Here is a 21,438-nt window from a genome sequence, read left to right as displayed (position 1 = left end):
AGGATGTGCACTGACAAGGTGACCAAGTGGCAGCACATATATAAGAAAGAAGAGCGGGCCAAGAACTGAGCCCTGCGGAACCCCATGCACACTAGTGTGCTAGGAGTAGACCGTGTTTCCTGGATAGTAAAACAGAATTACTCATATTCAGGAGATGCTCTAAATTACTGGTAAAAATGTTCAGGGCCACTGAAAATGAGTACAACAGAATTACTCATATTAGGGAAGGACTATATATTATTGTAAATCTTTGGTTAAAAAGTATAGGGCCTCCTAAAATGAGTATAACAGAATTACTCATATTAAGGAATGAGATCAAGATTATTAGTCAAAAAAGATCCGCCCTCCTGAAAATGAGCATTTTACAATTACTCATCTTCAGTGAAGGCTTGAAAATTGTGAGGATACTCGTTATGATATTATGTAACATACATGTACAATAATGTGTTGTACAGGAGAACCTTTAATTAGGATTATGTAAATAAAAGTTATTGAAAATTATTCGAACTTTACTATAATGGAAATTGTGAATTATGTACGTGATTGTTTTAATTATATACTTAGACTTTAATGGATAACATTTTCGTTGTTGTGTTTAATGTTTTTTTCTTCAGTATCACTGCGATTCGCAGCCCTTGAATAGTTAACTTTGCAGCTTTATTTTTATTTAAATTTTGAAAACAAGAATATCCAATTCAATTTCATTTTTAGCCCTGTCATCAGATGAACATTGATTCACATTCCCTTGTCAAGAGTGTTAAATCAGTTCAAAATTGCATAGTGTTTAACAGGTAATTAATACTTTTTAGGACTAAAGAATGCTTCGTATTTTATAGAATTATTTGATTACATTTATCTGACTTTCGAATCAGTGAAAAAAAGTCTAACAAATCAAAGGGAAAAATGATGTTTTGCTGTGTCGGACTTGATTTCAAAGAATTATGATCGATTTATATTAGTCGGTGGTAATTAATCCAAAAATGATTATTAAAAAAATCCAAGCATGCTGTAGCATGAATTGAATTTTAAGCAAAACAACGACACGTTCAGAAAATAAGAAAACACCCAAAACAAATTTTACCTAATAAGGCAAATCTTGCAGAGCTATTTCTTAGAACTTAACCTACATTGTAACTTGTTCAGAATATGTATAATAATATTATAGAACATGTTCACCTTATTCATGTATCATGATATACGGTAAATGTAGTAAAGCCTTATTATTGTAATATAATGGTGTTAATAAAAGGAAGTTACTCCGACATTTATACCTCATTGTTTTTCATTTTGACCATTATGTACAGTCCAAATCACAAGATTGTAATCCCTAAATTGGCGTTATTGGCGCGTTATTGACGTTACTAACTTCAGCCTGACCTCCATGCCAAACCCATAGCGTCTTAGAGTAGGCCTATCTAAGATAACGCCGTACAACAAAATGTCATGGTTTAACAGACTAGTGTGACAATCAGCAGCAAGGAGCTGCCGCCACCTGGTGGAACGGAAGAAAGGGAAGAACTGCCTAACGAGACCTAAACCTACAACGCGCTTTGAGACGACTCAGCAAGACTATCGAGATTATAGACTTTTTGGCTATCCGGACACTTCTGTAACGAGGACTATTTGGAGCTATAGGAGCATATTGAAGAGTTCCAGGTCTGTTCCGGTGTATTTATTACAATAGGATAGGGACCTATTTGGCTGTGAAAGCGTTGCTCGGCTGAATACGTCTCGAAAAAGGTTATGAGCGTGTAGATAATACCGATTTAAGTGGAAAATGGCTTAAAACTTTATTACACAGGTGCCTGACCTAGTTTAAATTTCGCGGGATCTTGACGCACCGATCTTTCCCGAACGAACTCGAACCATTTCGCAACCGACCGAAGCCAGTCAGAACCACTTCCGGTACTTCCGGTGAAATCCAGTTTTGTTACTCGATATTTCTGACTAAAAGCATGATTTACTTGGCCTGGTCGAAGACTTGGTCAATGTTTGGGATGTCTTGACGATAGGTGTCTATTTACGGGAACATTCAGCATTACTATGCTGTTTGTTGCACCGATATCCATCGATTAGGTGGCTCAAATAAACGGGTGAGTAGCGATTTGTTTTTTAAATGGCAAAATCAAACACCAGGCATCTATGTACCATTGTACGGCTACATACACTAGATACTCTTCAGAGACAGAGAGCCTATGCCAAGATATATTACCTACTTCGGAGAGTACGACCATATACAGTCAACAGTGCGACTATAGGGCGACTTCTTTCGTTAACCCTTTCACTGCCGATGTCACCGCTCGGCACAACGCTAATCCCTACTCGCTGTGCCGATGTCGCCGCTGTGCGACATTTTGCCCTACCTCAGAAGATCGTCGATTATGAGCTTGCTGATCGAGTTTGTGCAAAATACGATAGATGGCGTGGTAGAGAAGTGACCGCGCTTCAAAACGAAACTAACTTTCGATTTCGAACAATGCAACTTTATTGAGTAAATTGAGGTTGAAATGGCGAAAAAATTGAGTATTGAAGACGTTTTAGATGAACTTGATGTGGTTCACGATTCAGACTCCGGGTCGGAATTCGTTGATTCTGTCGATGACTATGATGTTGATATGGTCTTGGCTGACCAAGCCGGCGGTAGTGATAGTTACTTAACAGTTTTAATAAGTTTTATTCAATACAATAGAATTTGACCAAAAAATAGTTTTCCTCTTTATATATTCAAGATGGCGTCATGCAAGTTGGTCATGACCTACTTTTTCATATTGTTAAAATGAAGAGCAGGTCATACTGAACATTTTTTTTATACATTATTTCACTCTGTCTCCAATGGATTTCTCATAAATTAGGTTCATAAGAACCATGGTCGAAATTTGGAAAATATGGAAAATTCAATCGGCACTGCCAGTTGCAGAACAAAAAAATCAATCGGCTGCGAAAGGGTTAACAGAATAGGCCTACTCTGTTATATTGGCCTGTCTACTCTGTTAATGAAAGAAGAATAATACCATGAACTTGCTATAGGATGATAGGCCCTAGTCTGGTTACCGATACTCTATTTTAAGTTTAGAAGTAGCCTAGGCCTATGTCTCCCCGACCAGTCACCTTTTAGACTTTCATACGACATTCAAGAAGTTGGCACAGAAGTGGCGACGGTACGGTTCAGACACAACTAAAATGTGGAATCGGGAATGATTGCATCCTCGCTTTGCCAGTTGGCAGATTCCACATTATTTTAGCAGTCTCCCATTGTATGTCTAAAGCGTACCATCACCACTTCTAGGCCAACTCTGTAAGCGTTGTACAGAGAGGCCCTTACTGGTACACCAGGCGGAGGAAGCCACTGCTGGCCACAACAAACAAGCAGCAAAGAAAAGACCGCAGTGACATGGTCATTGAGAACGATGAAATCAACCTTCAGTCAATGACCTAATTTTTGCCAACTTTGTGTCTTTTTCAGATTTTAAAAATTCATCAAAAGAAAATGTTATACATTGAACTGTAACTTAGCGTACGTCACAACGTGAAAGAACTTGAAAAAATGCCTGTTCAAGTGCCCCAGTGGACAGAATATCTCAATTGTCCAGTGTGCTACAGTAAATACAATGACAGTACGCACCTCCCGGTGAGCTTAGGCTGTAGCCACACCCTGTGCAAGTCATGCTTGACAAAATTGCATCAGAAACGCTGCCCGTTGGACCAGAGTAGCATCAACAAATCCGTGGATGTTCTCCCGGGAAACAGCGCCATTATACAGTTGGTGGGCGGAAAAGTGACAAGGCCGCAGAATATAGCGACACTTGTACAGCCGGAGAATGAAGCATTTTACTTTGAGACGATGAAGTTTGTGGAGGATCTTGGCATCTATTTGCAGAATGCTTCAACTTCCACTCAAGGTGAGAAAGGCTTCCAGTGGTGTCATTGACTCCAATGACTCCACTTGTGATTTCTAAGAGAATCAGCTCAATTCGGTCCAGTTTTCCCAACGTTTCAAAAACCTCAGATTGGTCAAAATATTACTGGGACTCAAACATTGTCAAGGGACATTCTTGCAATGTAGGCTACAGGTATTGTATGCATTATGTCAGAATGTCCACTTTATTCATTAATGTATGGTAAACTGCAAAGTGTGAATTTAGAAATTTTCGTAAAGCACTACCGGTATAAAGTACTGCTTTAAAATAGTACGTGTTGGCATTTTTCCATACTATTTTGTAATTGGTCGATTTCACAAGAGTTATTTCATGTACTGTTTCTTAGGATGTCAAAATTTACTTTCTCTTCCAAGTACAAGTGCCTTATTAAAAAACATTTATGAAATAATTGGTTAAGTCTGGAAAAAACTTGGAATTACCCTTGGACTATTCAGTTACTGTGTTAGACGAGGACATCCCGGCACATAGACTATTCAGTTAGACTAACACTGTATTGTAATCTTCTGTTGTTTAAATTGAAGTTGGCCATGGTACTCTCTCCGTCTCGCCACGCCTTTAGTTGTTTGGCTGGGGAGTCAGGTCAGTCTTGCAGTATGTGGGCTTGAAAATGGTTGGCAATTGCTCTTGCATTCATGTGCTGTGTCCACCACCGTCCACGTAAAATCTCTAGTTCTCCAATGGAGCTTGGAGACCGTAGTATCCTCGTCTAAACTGAATGCAGAATCATGAATATTCCTGGTATTCTTACTGCATTTGTGCCCACTATGTCCAGTGATGTTGATGTGATTTGTTTTTCAGCACCTCCTGAAACAAGCGGCACAAATGGCTCATCGACCCTCAGTCGCCCAATGCAGCGAAAGCTAGTCTCGCTCATCAACTGTCAACTTGTCGAGGAGGAGGGCCGTGCTCGAGCAATGCGGGCTGCACGATCGCTCGGCGAACGTACCGTCACGGAGCTTATCTTGCACCATCAGAATCCTCAGCAGCTCTCGGCAAATCTTTGGGCGTCTGTGCGAGCGAGAGGCTGTCAGTTCCTTGGACCTGGTATGTTACATCGATTTGATGTGAAATTGAATGGTATGCCATTCTAGAAGGGTTAGGATTTTAGAAATGAGCAACAATAACACCAGTGTGAAGTGTGAAAAAGGGCTGAGTTTATCGTGACACTATAATTTAAGTGTGATACGTGTACTACATGTAATACTAATTGAAATTGCTTTAATTGTTACAAAGAAAGTTAGGGAGCACTTTTAGAGGGGCAGTTATTATGGATGTTAAAATTTTGAAACACCTTGATAATAATGAACTACAGTTTACGGTGTATCAGTCTGCCAAAGTGGGTGCATAGTGCATTATCAGTCTGCCACCCACTTTGGCAGACAGTGCCTCGTTATGACGGGAGCGACTATGGTTAGGTGACCGTAACCGCATGGCTTGGTGCACATTATGGAAGAATTGAAGAGCTGTCGAAAAAACATTTCATTGTTTAGTTGGTTGGGAGAGTTTTAGAACAGAAAAGGATGCGTCGCGACCTGTATTGCTTGTCTCCCCAAACACCGCATGGGTGGCACTGTCATTTCGCTTTCTCTACAATACAGTGCCCACTTGCTGCTCTGTGGAGAGAAGCATGAAGGGTCAAGTGCCTTGCTCAAGGACACAAAGCAAAACAGTGCTGATCCCTCCAAGAGTCAAACCAACGACTCAATGCAGTGCCCACCTACTCCTCAGTGGAGGGAAGCATGAAGGGTCAAGTGCCTTGCTCAAGGACACATAACATATCAGTGGCAATACTCATGAGAGTCAATCCCACAACTGCCTGATTATGAGTCCAGCGCACTTCCTTCTATTGCACCAAGCCACTAATCGACCCTCTCTTATTCAGCTATGCAGGAAGAGGTACTACGGCTTATACTCCTGGCACTGGAGGACGGATCAGCGCTGTCGAGAAAGGTCCTGGTGCTCTTTGTCGTGCAGAGACTCGAACCCCAATACCCCCATGCTTCTAAGACAGCCATTGGCCATGTCGTTCAGTTGCTCTACAGGGCATCCTGTTTTAAGGTAAGGTGGACACTAGTCCGAAACTCTAAATCTCCCCGCCCCAGTCCAAGGTGGAATAAGGGGTGTCTGTCTGTGACAATGATGGTTTTGCCCCTTCCCTCATGGTCAAAAAAATTCTTGCCTTGCCTAACACACGGTCTGTTCTCTTCCAAACGAAACAGTTTTCATGGGGTTGATAGACCTTGAAGGGTACAGCGTTCGTAATTACTTGTGGTCCAGTTGCATAGGAATCCACTTCCAGTTGCATAGGAATCCACTGATACACAATGATGTAGTGCAGTTATTATGAATACAAATTTGTTTCAAAACTTGGTATTCATAGTATTTGTACATCAGTCTTCACAACGGCAATGTTGAAATTTATATTCAGTACGTATTTCTGCGATTGGACATTTTCTGACTCAATTACAAATTCAAAACCTTTAACGAATGGCGTAGGCCTTTAACTGGCAATGGCAAGAAACGTATAAACGAGGTAGAGCCCTTCTTCGAAAGATTTGCACCCTACCTATGCAGTGCACATTTGAATTTGTTTTTTTGTTTTTACCTTTTACAGGTGACCAAGAGAGATGAGGAGTCCTCGTTAATGCAACTTAAGGAAGAGTTCAGGACGTATGAGACGCTACGACGGGAACACGATTCGCAGATCGTACAGATTGCTACGGAAGCTGGGCTACGCATTGCTCCCGAGCAGTGGTCGTCGCTGTTGTATGGCGACACCAACCATAAGTCCCACATGCAGTCAATCATCGACAAGGTATGCTCTTCATTCCTCAGAAATTTACTGTACACAGAAATTTGTTGACACACAAACTTGACCGAGAAACATGGGCATAACTTCGCTTCATCTTGGTAGTGTTGATTTCGGGGTACAGGAATTCAGTAGGTTCATCTACTTTCGGTTGATTTGACTCTACCTGTGTGTGCTCCAATGCTTTATGCATTCAGTAGGTTAATCTACTTTCGTTTGACTCTACCTGTGTGTGCTCGAATGCCTTATGCATTCAGTAGGTTAATCTACTTTCGTTTGACTCTACCTGTGTGTGCTCGAATGCCTTATGCATTCAGTAGGTTAATCTACTTTCGGTTGATTTGACTCTACCTATGTGTGCTCCAATGCTTTATGCATTCAGTGGGTTAATCTACTTTCGTTTGACTCTACCTGTGTGTGCTCGAATGCCTTATGCATTCAGTAGGTTTATCTACTTTCGTTTGATTTGACTCTACCTATGTGTGCTCCAATGCTTTATGCATTCAGTAGGTTAATCTACTTTCGTTTGACTCTACCTGTGTGTGCTCCAATGCCTTATGCATTCAGTAGGTTAATCTACTTTCGGTTGACTCTACCTGTGTGTGCTCCAGTGCCTTATACATTCAGTAGGTTAATCTACTTTCGTTGGACTCTACCTGTGTGTGCTCCAGTGCCTTATACATTCAGTAGGTTAATCTACTTTCGGTGGACTCTACCTGTGTGTGCTCCAGTGCCTTATACATTCAGTAGGTTAATCTACTTTCGTTGGACTCTACCTGTGTGTGCTCGAATGCCTTATACATTCAGTAGGTTAATCTACTTTCGTTGGACTCTACCTGTGTGTGCTCGAATGCCTTATACATTCAGTAGGTTAATCTACTTTCGGTGGACTCTACCTGTGTGTGCTCAAGTGCCTTATACATTCAGTAGGTTAATCTACTTTCGTTGGACTCTACCTGTGTGTGCTCGAATGCCTTATACATTCAGTAGGTTAATCTACTTTCGTTGGACTCTACCTGTGTGTGCTCGAATGCCTTATGCATTCAGTAGGTTAATCTACTTTCGGTTGACTTGACTCTACCTATGTGTGCTCCAATGCTTTATGCATTCAGTAGGTTAATCTACTTTCGTTTGACTCTACCTGTGTGTGCTCGAATGCCTTATGCATTCAGTAGGTTAATCTACTTTCGGTTGACTCTACCTGTGTGTGCTCCAGTGCCTTATACATTCAGTAGGTTAATCTACTTTCGGTGGACTCTACCTGTGTGTGCTCCAATGCCTTATGCATTCAGTAGGTTAATCTACTTTCGGTGGACTCTTCCTGTGTGTGCTCCAATGCCTTATGCATTCAGTAGGTTAATCTACTTTCGTTGGACTCTACCTACGTGTGCTCCAAATTCTAATGCCTTATGCATTCAGTAGGTTAATCTACTTTCGGGTGACTCTACCTGTGTGTGCTCCAATTCCTTATGCATTCAGTAGGTTAATCTACTTTCGTTTGACTCTACCTGTGTGTGCTCGAATGCCTTATGCATTCAGTAGGTTAATCTACTTTCGGTGGACTCTACCTGTGTGTGCTCGATTGCCTTATGCATTCAGTAGGTTAATCTACTTTCGGTTGACTCTACCTGTGTGTGCTCCAGTGCCTTATACATTCAGTAGGTTAATCTACTTTCGGTGGACTCTTCCTGTGTGTGCTCCAATGCCTTATGCATTCAGTAGGTTAATCTACTTTCGTTGGACTCTACCTACGTGTGCTCCAAATTCTAATGCCTTATGCATTCAGTAGGTTAATCTACTTTCGGGTGACTCTACCTGTGTGTGCTCCAATTCCTTATGCATTTAGTAGGTTAATCTTCTTTCAGTTGACTCTACCTGTGTGTGCTCCTCTGCCCGGGAAATGACTTTCACCTTTGTCCACTTGCCTGCAGGGCCCCCTTTTGGCAGGTTGTGTTGTGCAGGTTCCTCATTGAATTTAAAAATCTCCAATTGCAGATATACATATACTAAATATAAATCTCAACATTGCCGTTGTGTAGACGCATAACCCTTTAACCTCTGTATTGGTTCTTTCCTTGTGTCGCTTTCAGCTGCAGACGCCGCAATCATTTGCCCAGAGCGTGGACGAGCTAGTCATAGCCCTACAGAGGACGGGTGACCCGGGCAACCTGTCCCATCTCCGGGTTCATCTTGATCTGCTGGCCAACATCGATCCAGGTCCTGGTAAGTCATGATTTACGTGGTACTACACAGGGTCAATTTATTTGATTTTCAACCCCCGACCCCACCCCCGCCCCTATTAGGGTCATTAAATGGTTGGTATTCAGTGTAATGGAGAACCCTTGAGTGAATATCTGCATCATTATTGACATCCAAATGCAGATAAATAAAGAAAAATAATTGCGTTCATTTCCAGACACACTGGCGCCATCATGGGAGAACTTGGAAGCAATCATCAAATCAACATTCACGATCGTAAAAGGCCTGGTCGAGTTTATCCACACGAACAGTCTCCGCAAATACGACCCGCCCAATATCCACGGATCGAAATACAAGACGAGCATGTGTCGTGACTTTATTCAGAAGAAAACCTGCCCTAGAGGAGTCAATTGCACGTTCGCACATTCAGAGGACGAAATGGAACGGTGGGTGGGAACTTTAGGCCCGATTGTTTATCATCTTTGCCTGCATCGATTTTCTGCCCGCATCAGATTTTTGAAAATTCTAATCCAGTCACCAAATTTGTGCAGATAAGAATTGTTTCATTGTCTCTTTGGTTGCATTTGGCCCCATAAGATATTGATTATCATCCCTGCTTGCATCACTTTTTATGCCCACATCATATTTTTTTAAGTTTCCTGACTAGCGTCCAAATTGCTGTTCGACCTATTGGTGATTGGCCTCCCCTTACTCGAACATTCGCCAAGAAATCTTATTCAAATCCATAATTTGCAGGTACAGGGCTAAGAATCGTCGCAGTCGACTACAGACGAAACAGGGTGGTTACCACGATGACATGGATGAATTCTCCGACATCATGAGTAACATCTCCCTCTCACTCTCAGATGCGGTAGATGCAGACAGATTCGAGGCAAAGCCAGAGAGGACGGAAAGTGCTCGAAATTTGCCTCACTCCGAGTCTTCAAGTAAAAATGGAGCAAGGTGCATGTTTCTCTTTACTTCAAATTTGTAAACCTTTTAATTTTTGTCTGACGCGAAAATATTTTTTGTTTCATTCTGCCGGATTATGAAATTCTATTGAGCATTTCAAATAAAAAAAATTATGTTTTTTGCCCACTTTTATTTTTGTGAATGGAGGTTAAAGGCCTACGCCGTTCGTTAAGAATTTCAAATTTCGTAATTGAGTTTTAAAATGTCCAATTGCGAAAATACATACTAAGTATAAATTTCAACATTGCCGTTGTGTAGACTGACATACAAATACTATGATTCATGAATACCAAGTTTAAACAAATTTGTATTCACAATAACTTCACTACGGCATTGTGTATTAGTGGATTTCTATTTAACTGGACCACAAGTAATTACGAACGGCGTACCCCTTTAGTTGTGAAATCCACGAAAAGAAAACAAGAACATTTGTCAGTTTACTGTAGAGCAGTATTTTCTATGTCCAATGTTACTGATTCTAATGATTCTCTTTTATACAGCGTTGAGAAGAATCTCGATTTGGTGTCTTCATCGGATATGACCATAGAACAAGCTCGAAATGTATCCCTTCTGCGTCCTGGTCGAGATTTCCCCTCCCAGGAGGCGCCATCCTTGCCACGTCGCCAAGGTCCGCCAGAGTTACACTCGACTAGGACGCCTGGTATGCTAGCGTCGCCTGGATATCCTGCTCCACGCTATCCATCAACAGAAAGTAAGTCAAACGCCTTCCGATGTTTGTCAATTTACAATTAGGCTGTCCTTAAAAGGGTACGCCATTCGTAATTACTTGTGGAACAGTTATATAGACATCCACTGATACACAATGCCGTAGTGTAGTTATTGTGAATACAAATTTGTTTAAACTTGGTATTCATAGTATTTGTATATCAGCCTACACAACGGCAATGTTGAAATTTATATTTAGTACATATTTCTGCGATTGGACATTTTTAAATTCAGTTACAAAATCAAAATTTTTAAGAAATGACGTAGGCCCTTAGCGGACACCTCTCTATTAAGGACAACCTCTCTATTAAAGGATACTAGGTTTGATCTCAAATTGGTTGTTTCCATTCAATTTGACTTGTCTAATCAGGCCACTTCTCTATTAACCTCTTGAATCCCGGTGACTGACCAGTCGGTCATTTTGAAATAACGTTTTTTTCCCAACGACCGACAGGTCGGTCTCAGTGATATTTCTCTTCCCTTCAGCTTGGACACTAGTTTATTGCTTGTTTTAGCGTGTTTGATGTACAGTAGGGTCAGTTAGAGCATGCCTGGGTAGATGGCGCCTTGGTATTGGACTTTGTTGGTTGTATGCGGGCGCTATACATCGTGAAAGTCGGACCTAATTTCGCAACCACGTGACCACCCTGGGATACTGGGTTTTTCAAGTTTTGGGATTCAAGAGGTTAAGGACAGCACTTGTCAGTCCCGAGTGTGTCCTCAATAGAGAGATTCTACTGTATATCCTTTCCAGGATTTAATGCAGCCAATATTATAGCGAGGGGTCTCCACCAGCAAGCCCCGTCTCAGTATCACCCATCGCTCTACGACGAGACATACCGCTACCCGTCGCGCTACGTCCGCCCTCCCCAGTACACTGGAGAGCAGTACTACCGCTCACTCGCACAGTATGGAAACAGAGGAGTGCCGAGAGATTATTTGGCTCCGTTGAGGGCGCCTCCAGTCCCACTCCAGCGCTCTACATATCGCTACCCCCAGGTAAGACTCATTAGTTTACAATAGAAATTACAAATTACAAAAAAAGGTAAGACTCATTAGAATTCAACACCCTTCAATATCAGTGAATCACCAACTCTACGTGTGGGCCTAGTGTTGTCTTGCAGTGCTCCAACTGTTCCTATATTTCCTATATTTTGAAGGTCATTTTTGGATATAACCTATATTCCTATTTCCTATTTCCCGTATTTCTAACTAAATCAGGGATATTTGGACTTACTAATTGCCTTTTAGAAAAATCCGAGGGCATCAAAGTGATCTGGTAGGGCAGGAAGGTCATGTTGCCTTTTGTCAACCAAAAACCTGAGGGGCGAGGGCAGGAAGGCAATATTAACGGGCAACCAGGCATTGCCTTCATTGCCCTGGCTAAGTTCGAGGCCTGGCAGGCATGTGGCATTCTGGGCGTTGAAATGGAGCTTGAAGGGAATTCATTTGCTCGATTAACAATTTAGGTTCCACATGTGTACACAAGAGTTGATGACATCACTTTCTGCACAAGAACTGTTGACGTCGCTTCGATAAGCCACTAAAAGTAATGTTAGCACATCATACACTGTGAACAATTGTACGTTGTTACCAGGATGATTCAGAATTGCAGGCACGGTCCCAAGGGGGAGGCGTACCAGATGCATGCCCTAACTATTTTATGAAAACTCCTCGAAATTGTCAACAACATTTTGGAACAGTCTAGGAATTTTTATAAGAAATGCAGTAGGCCCTCTTTCCGGCTCCTACAACTGCCGTTTATTCAAACATGTCCATTTTCAGGGCGCACCGCCGCGCTCGCATATCCTGGAGGACCTCTATCAGCAACGTGAAGAGCTCCTGGCTCATCTCAATCGAAGCACCCCTCCCCCTTCTGGCCACGTCGATCAACGTCTGAATGCCAACGGACCGGGCGCAATATCCTCAAATGTGATATCGCAGAGGATACGAACCGACACGCTCTCCGGCACGCAAAGACTGGTCACGTCGGCCGAGTTGGCGCGGTCAATTAGCGACACTGCGGGGACGATCCAAGTGAATTCTTCTCTTGCCAAAATAAAGGATGCCGGTAAGTTAGAGAATCACCATCGTCAATGTTGTATATTTTAAAACATTTGTGAGCGTCGTATTTTACAGGTTTTGCTAGTGATCTCGATTCGCGAAAAATGAAAATTGCAAAAACTTGCTTTTTCTTTGAAATTGTGAAATGAATTTTGTCGTTCACCAAAAGTAAAAATTGTGAAAATGTTATTTTTGGAAAGTTGCAAAAAATAGAGTCTTGGATATTTGGTAGTTTACATCGTTGTCAACAATGAATTTTGAGGTGAGGAATGGATGTTAGGTGTTTTTACCTACTTTGGTGCCTGTCTGCGTGTTGTGTGGTTTCAGTTGTTATTCCTGCATCCAAAACGTGGGTTTTGACGGAGATGAACGTTCGATTCCCAGCAACCAATAAGTAGATTTTGACGTCGTAGATAAACGTCAGATACCAAGCAACAGAAAAGCAGGTTTTGCCGTAGATTAACGTCCGATTACCATGAAGGTGTTAAGGTTTGACATCAGTGAATTGACAATGTTTTATTTTTTGTTTTCTACAGAAGAAAAGGAAAAAGAGGAAGAGAGATGCGAGACAAAGGAGGGGGGTCCAGTTGCCTCAATCTACTGTTCATGGTCGCAGGGGAACGATGCATCTCTTGGTTATGAATCTGAAAACGATTCGGAAACGAGTGCATTTGACTACAAGGTAGACAAGTACCCAGTTCATACCAGCATCGTAAGTTTGCAATTCATCCACTGTCGTTTAAAAAAATCCAAGGAGACTCAAAGGCTTGTGGTTAACAGTGCTGGTTAACAATACAAGCAATAGCGCTAGGATTGTGGTTGTATTTCTGGATGAACCGTCATGGCTTTCAAAAAACTAAAATTCATGGCTCTTCACAGTCCTTCAAACATTTGTCAAATGAGACTAAAAAAACCCAGGTTCCATGTATCTGGTTTCTATACCAGAGCAAGAAAAAGACCCAACCAGAAGAGAAACATGAGTAGCTTGCGTGGACTCTACCTCTGGCCAAATACAGAGTCACTAGGCCAATAAACCCAATTGGTGCCTAATCGTAGTGGCACGTAAAAAAACGCTCATCCCACCTTGGAGGAGGAATACTCGCGGGAGAATAATAACACCTCCAAGTCCAAGTGCAGAGAAGAAGAAATATAAAAATCTTTACAATCAGTATTTGAATGCTTCATTTTCATCGCAATCGGAACATATCATATTCATTCATATTAACGGGATAAGAATTTTACATAAGGTTTCACAAAACATTGACATCTGTTCTGCTGCATAATGTAAACCTTCAGTCTCTCCGCATGTCATGACAAAAGTTCCAATGATATCAGGGCCCAGTTGCTCAAACGACGCTACTAATATTGTGAATGAAATATTACTGAAGAAGATTACTCTTAAAAGGGGTACGCCGTTCTTAATTACTTGTGGTCCAGTTAAATAGAAACTAATACACAATGCCGTAGTGCAGTTATTGTGAATACAAATTTATTTAAAATTGGTATTCATAGTATTTGTATATCAGGCTCCACAACGGCAATGTTGAAATTTATATTTAGTATGTATTTCTGCAATTGGACATTTCTAAAATCCATTACAAATTCAAAATCTTTAACAAACAGCGTAGGCCTTTAATTGAGCTGACACTGGCATTTGTCTTTAAAGCTGATTAGATTGGGCCCAGCTGATTAGATTGGGCCCAGCTGATTAGATTGGGCCCAGCTGATTAGATGGGGCCCAGCTGTTCAGATTCTTTTTGGATGTGTCATTTTTTTTATGGGACATGATTCACTTTTTGAAAACGGTGTCATCTCCTCTTCCTTGCAGGTGTCGTCGTCCTCCTCCCTTGAGGCCGCAGACTATCGCGACGTCTCACTGTCTGGTTCATTGTCGGAGGCTGATGAATCCGCAGGGTGTGTGTCTGCATGCGAAGATGATGAAGAGAGCTTCAGCGAAGCGGAGTTAGCCAAGTTCTGGGCGACCGTAGCATCGTGAGTATCTTCAGATGGATATATTTGTTTAAAAAATGATTCCTGAATGACATCATGCACTAATCATTCCTCTGCGAGCGTCACCACTCAACTGAGGCTGGCCTGACGCAACGATTGCAACTTTTCGTGATCAAAGGTAGATTCACTTGGATACACGTACGAAGAGTTTTTCTCGCCAGCCTCATAACTTTTAGATCCTTTTCACTCGGATCGTTGCTTGGATATCTTGCACATGGGTTGCGCTGTAGCTCATTGCTCTGGGTGGAAGCATTGTTGAATCTTCCACCCAGCAGACTGCCCATGCGAGTTGCCCCAAACAACTGACCGAAATGAGGGTGGTAAAAATTATCAGTAGTCCATTCGTAAATGTTTTGTTCATATCAATTAGGGTCTTAGGGTCCTGGTGCGTTAACTACTAGTCTGATTTCTTTGAAGTTTGTTTTTTCATTGATCTCTCTTGATTTTGAGTCTGCACACGGGAGGCTAATAGCTAGCCTGCCAGGACAAGATGGCAACCGTGGCTATTGCAGTAGTGCCTAGTGGCATAGATTCGGGCCGTTGATTTGTAAACAAAAGCCATTGGATATAAGGCCACTTATTGAAAAGTGTTTTTCGAAAATTGTTAGATTTCAGCCCTGCTTTTGTTTTACTTCAGTAGAGAGGAGGATGATAGCTTCATACCGTTCACTGATCGACCAATTGTATCCAAGTACGGCCCAATCTCGCGGTCCGCGCGTGCAAAGGTAAAATCAACCGCGCCGGTCAACGCGACCGCCACTCAAGAGATGGGGACTACGCCTGTTACCGCGGTTACGCCAATGGAACGTCCTTATCCAATCACGTCGCAGGTCCCGAGTCGTTATGTCAGCAATGCTAACACATCGCCTGCTGGTCAAACAATCGCGCGGAGTTTACCGACTGCCGAAATGAAATTGGGGAGTATCCTGTCGACGCAGCCGTACTCGGTTCATGCAATAAGGCAGAGGTAAGTCAACAGTTATCACCCTTGTCGGTTAAGTACATCACCATATCAATACCGCGTCATAATACTATTTGGGTTTTGCCGGAGGTATGAAGTCCACTACAGGCTACTGTCCCTTGCATCCACACTCGGGTACCAGGGACCACAGCTATACGTCTCGTCCGACAGACCCTTCAATTTTTATAAGTAGCACATGTTGTTGTGGAGAGCCAGGAAATTTAGGTTCTGAAAGCCAAGCCAGTTCATCCACAAATACAATCCCGAGTTCTCCCCGGGATCTATTGAGCGGTTGCCAGCAGCGTTAAATCTAGGCTATAAGGGTGCCTCGAACAGCCAAACCTTGTTACAATGAACCTCCGGGGACCTTTAGAATCAGTACGTTACATAATCATAGTTTGTTTTGACCAGTTCTCATAAGATAGGGTGGTCGCTCTAACCCTTTTGTTGCGTGTGATGTGCATAGCATGTGTATGGTCCCATCACAGGCATAGGACATCATGCTCTACTAAAAATGTAAATTCACTTGCATTTGGTCACACTATCTCCAAAGATGGTATACGCACTCGGGTGATATTAGTTTCATCCTAATGATAATATTAATAATAATCATGAGTGCTAGATCAACTAGTTTCAGTCGCTCATAGCTAATAGTATAGATGACGACCATTTTGAGTGGTTTTGACTGATAAAAGTTAGCTCTTCTGTTCATTATTATCGTCCACAGTCTGCACATGATGGCACCTGCTGAAAAATTCTTTTGTCACGTTGGGTAATCACGTATGCCAAAATTATGCTTTCAGAGTTGAGAACCTTCCCACGGATCACGTCCCCGGTCCACCTTCGACCGCGGAGCGAGAGCAGCTGCGCTCGGAACTGGAGCGCCTGGACCACAAGATCTTGTTGATAACTGAAGACGAGGCAATGGTGCACCAGCAGCTGCAGACGGTCGAGATGAACATCCAGGCGGAGTCTGGCATGATGCCTTTACCAGTTAGTGTCTTTTGGAACCTCCATTAGCGGATATCTCTCTATTGTCGACACCCTCTCATTTAGGGACGCTAGTTTTGGTCCCAAATTTGCAAAACTAAAAGATGTAAAAGTGATTTTTAATCTTGCTGACTTACAGAAAATGGACTGATTGCGTGGCGTGCATCTCAAAAACATCTGTACGCAGTTAAGAAGAAGAATTTTATTGTTAGAATTGAACGTAATTGAACGTAATTGAACTCTGCCAGGATGAAAATAACGAACATTTTTGGGTTTTTTTAAATCGTTCCCGAGACGCAAAAATTCAATGGTGAAAAAATATGACGGTTTAACGAAGTGGTGATTTGTTCATTTCAGCCTGGCCACCCGTATCTAAGTGGTATGTTCCCACGAGACTTTGAGCAGTCGTATGACCCTCGGTTCGGAGGGGAACAAGGCTTTGAATCCCAGGTGGAACCAGCGTACGACCCGCGAACTGAGGTACAGTATGATGCCTGTCTTTTACCGGAACAGCAATATGACCCACGTCAGCCGCCAGAGCAACGCTATGACCCGGGCATGGACCAACCTGTTTACAATCCACAGTTCAGCCGTTTTGTGAGTACTGGCCTGATGGGTTTCGACTCAAGTTTTCAATTTCATTCGAATCAGTCGTAACAGAGGAATTACGACCCTTGCTGCCTCTTTCCTGTTTCTTCCTAAAGTACAATAGGCCCTCTCTTTAGCGGACCAAAAATTTGTTGTTTTTTAGGTTTAAGAAGCAGATTTTAAGGGGTCTTTTGGGTTTTCAGCATTCATTCGAGAAAATCGATTAAAGTGTTTAAAAAAATGGATTTTGAAGGGCGCTAGAGAAGAGCATTTTGCCCTAGTTCTATTGCAATCCATTAGATGTCTGGTCAAGAGGTCTTCGAGAGAGGTCGATAGAGGGAGACCAATATCTCTTTGTTTGGGTGTGTAGATATAGAAATACAAAAAATAGTATTGGCGTGGAGTCTGGCATTTTACGGCGGAAGGTAAAAAGTAACGGTCTGTAGACATGGAAACCACAACTAATTTTTTCCATCTTTTATAATTGCAGAATTGAAACCAATCGTATCTGGGACGGCCTCTTGCTGTTGAGGTCAGCAATTTGTGTGTTCATACGATGTGAGAGCCTCGCATCAAGTTCAGGATTGGACGTAATGTGGATGTCTGATTGCTTTGATCTGAATGAAGCAGACTAGAACTACATTTGTATCGTACTAGTGGATGAAAAGATTAAATAGCAACTTTGTACTTCTTCTTTACTCTAAGACTGGGTGACATTTGCCCAAAATGGGGTGAAATTGTCCCATATATTTTCCACCAAGCAGCTGGAACCATACAATGGTGAATCTTTTATTTCAACTTAATAGTTGTACAGAAATATGTTAACCCATTGGAGCCCGAGTTTCCACAGAAATGCCACCCTAAAAAGTCCAAGTTTCTGGAGAAAAATGTTGTTTGCATCACCTTTGATGCCAAAATACTCTTCACCCTGGAAAACATTATGTGAAAATTATGCTCAGCTACCGCAGTATGTAACCAAAATTGTCGTTCGGAATATGTACTTCATTTGCACAAAGCTGTAGTAAGTGTTCTATGTGAAGGGGTGCCGAGTGAGTTTTGGCAACTTTAGTCAAGATCGGGAAAACACAGGTTTTTCTTTGGCGACTATAGTCGAGATCGGGCTTCAAAGGGTTAAAAGATTGCAATGGGCTAAATTTATCATAATCTGGCCCAAATAAGCATTTGGGAGGTTCGTCGTCGTGGCCGCAGAATCATGCACCTTCATGTTTTATTTGCTTGCCAGCTCTTAAGAGCGTTGAAAAACTTACTATTTTGAAGGAATAAGTTTTTGTTGTGTTTATATATAGTTTGCCATTAATTTGTGGCATAAATAAAATTATTTTGATCACTGCGGTGTGCGTATATACATGTATTTGTGGAACTACGAGAGCTGTAATGCATAATGTATGAACAGTGTTAAAATTTGTAGGGCAGGTCAGGCTCGTGACAGACCAAAATTTAAAATACATGTACACCCAAAAAAATTGGATGATAGTATGGAACATTTTGGCTCTCATTATATCGGGGAATTTTTGAGACCGTAACGTTTTGACTGGTATTCAGGCAAATCAACTGGAAACAAGCCAAATGATTGTCTGCTGTAAAAGTGGCCAATTGTACATACATGTAGAACGTAATAAATGGAGTTTTTATTTTCAAAGACATTATTATCAATATGTGACCCATCACAGCAAAACCAGGCGCATGTCGCACAGAAGATGAGCCTAAATGACACCAGGAGGTAATGGAAGACATTGATGTGCTCATATTTCACAAAAGGCAGACGACAGAGAAATGAGCAAACAGTCCGTCTCAACCTGTCAAGCTCAGAGTGCCTGCTTTTGCTGTGACGTTTCACATATTATCATCATAATCGCCTATTAATGCTGTATATTCTAGCCTCATTACTGCAGGTTGCCCATTGTTTTCACTCTCACTCTGGGGTGTGTCCCATTACCACATATCACATCATTAGTAGATGTGAGGTTCCTCATCCTCGGTGAACTTGGTCATGAAAACGACAGCCTTGAGGTTGTGGGCGACACCCTGTTTCAATTTCAAGGGTTGGCGACTGTTTTTTGTTTTTCCAGAGGACTGCTTCCCAGGTTATGAATAGGCATTCACTTCATTTTGATAGAGTTCTAATTGCTCTAGGATTTCCAGTTATGGTCAAAATGGAGGTGCCTATGGTTAACCTTTAACACGGTGATTTTTGATTATTCCACCTCTTGATGTACACGTACTGTCAATGTAACATGAGTAAATGTAGACCTATGTTTAGGTTGCCATCGTTATACATTCTTATGCTTGTAATGCTTGTGAACATGCGACACTTTAATGATTATAGCACTGCGCAAACGAGCGATGTAAATTGCTCTGACCTGGGATTATAATCACTGCATTGTGCAACAAAAATTACTTGCCTGCATGGACTTAAAACCGGTAATCACTGGGTTTAAAATTGATTGCAGGTCGCTGTGATCACCGATTCTTGTCGCAGGCACACAAGCTTTTTTGTTGCCTGCGATCATGATTACAGCTTGCAGTGATTTAAATTGCTTGTTTGCTAGGCACTTTAGGACGGTGAACCAGTCGAGGAATAACCTGGTGGCCTTATTTCGGGTAACACATTTTAGGCATAAAATTTGTTAATATCGTTGAGGAAATTTCTTCTAAAGGGACAACTTGGGCATGGGATTTACCTGACCAGGTGGATAATACCCCTGCTTGACACCATGTGCCACCAATGGTAGTATCGCACCAATGCTGATGTTTATAATGATTTCTGCCAGTGTTACGAGGCAGTTGTGGACATGGATTATAAATTTCAGGCATGCCTGGTTACATGTACATACCGTTCTAGTGCATTGTTTATTGCGGTTCAGTGATTTTTCAATGATCCTGTTTGGTGATGTTGCGGTCCTGGTAGAAGCCATTTCTGTATGAAAAACCAAATATATCTCATGCCCGATATGTCCCTTTAAAACCACGTCAATCCATTTGCGGTTGAGTAGTCGTGCATCATTGCCCACTCATTATGTGCTTGGCATGAATTAAATATGACACCCATCGTTCTCTTAAATAGTAATTGGTGTTAAATGTCAATTATGTTTCTGTTAATTGATGTTCAACGTTAATCATGTGTATATGGCGTGTGTCGAGAGGCTGCAGCCAAGTGCTGATGGGTTGAAATTATAAGACGTGCTATGCACGTCGCTCACACGTGATGGGACATGTGACATGTTATGCTACGCACGTCAGTGCAGCAAAAGGCTTCATCTTTCTCGCCTATATTCCACCGGATATAAACACAGCTTATTTTGCTGATCAGTATGGGATTCAAACAAAAAAATTATTTAGTATTTCGACTGGTCTGTTCTCTAAGAGATACATATTTGATTGTTTTCTATGAAAGATTTGCTGCAATGTTGTTTTTTGCAGCCTCTTCCTGTTGGAAGTGGATGTTATAAGATGTGATGGATCAACATACTGTAAAGCTGGAATTTCTTGCTGGCTGTTTAATTTTGCAGCACTTTCCCTCATAAAAATCAACAGCCCTAAAGATGTAGAGGTCATCTCCCAATTTATTAAATTGCCAGAATTTTCCATGTTGTTCAGTCATCTGCCCAACATGACTGGGGTCACAGTTGACACATGGTGACCTGGGTATCGAAGAGGTCGTGTTGATTTCAGAAGATTGCCACCATTCAGTCATGCTAGGTTATAACCGTGTACTTGAAATTCAACTAACTTTATTTGAATGCTAAAGATAAAGCACAAGTGTGTCTGTGAAAATCGAGTTTGCTTTTGAATTTTGTTGTTTTTTCGACACAACCAGCCTGAACTGTGTCTGGTACAACAACTGTTGCGCCAGCACTACAAGAGAGATGAGACAGTCACAACTAGCTCGAATTGTGTCTGTAACGACAACTATCGCGCCAGCTCTACAAGAGAGATGAGACAGTCACAACTAGCCCGAATTGTATCTGGTACAACAACTGTCGCGCCAGCACTACAAGAGGAATGAGACAGTCACAACCAGCCCGAATTGTGCCCGGTACAACAACCGTCGCGCCAGCACTACAAAAGGAATGAGACAGTCACAACCAGCCCGAATTGAGCCTGGTACAACAACCGTCGCGCCAGCACTACAAGAGGAATGAGACAGTCACAACCAGCCC

The 21,438-nt window shown here is 41.9% G+C and overlaps 1 protein-coding gene across 2 annotated transcripts; it reads left to right on the top strand.

Moving 5' to 3' along the window:
• The first annotated feature begins 1,916 nt into the window (after positions 1 to 1,916).
• Positions 1,917 to 21,056, top strand: LOC135501137 (roquin-1-like). Of its 2 annotated transcripts, none has more exons than XM_064792987.1 (17): positions 1,917 to 2,093; positions 3,464 to 3,899; positions 4,737 to 4,982; positions 5,821 to 5,996; positions 6,553 to 6,753; positions 8,838 to 8,970; positions 9,164 to 9,392; positions 9,703 to 9,909; positions 10,419 to 10,630; positions 11,399 to 11,643; positions 12,430 to 12,715; positions 13,245 to 13,420; positions 14,537 to 14,700; positions 15,359 to 15,685; positions 16,483 to 16,672; positions 17,027 to 17,266; positions 17,748 to 21,056. In XM_064792987.1, the coding sequence occupies exons 2-17, from the start codon at positions 3,545 to 3,547 to the stop codon at positions 17,751 to 17,753; spliced, it is 3,393 nt and encodes a 1,130-aa protein (XP_064649057.1). In that variant the 5' UTR covers positions 1,917 to 2,093; positions 3,464 to 3,544; the 3' UTR covers positions 17,754 to 21,056. The 2 variants fall into 2 exon arrangements, with proteins under 2 accessions (XP_064649057.1, XP_064649056.1); XM_064792986.1 differs by having other exon boundaries at positions 15,356 to 15,685.
• Positions 21,057 to 21,438: the final 382 nt, after the last annotated feature.

The sequence above is a fragment of the Lineus longissimus genome, chromosome 17, assembly GCF_910592395.1.
Source record: "Lineus longissimus chromosome 17, tnLinLong1.2, whole genome shotgun sequence".
NCBI lineage: Eukaryota > Metazoa > Nemertea > Pilidiophora > Heteronemertea > Lineidae > Lineus > Lineus longissimus.
Note: the sequence above shows the minus strand (reverse complement) of the source record. Positions and strands in the feature narration are given on the sequence as shown.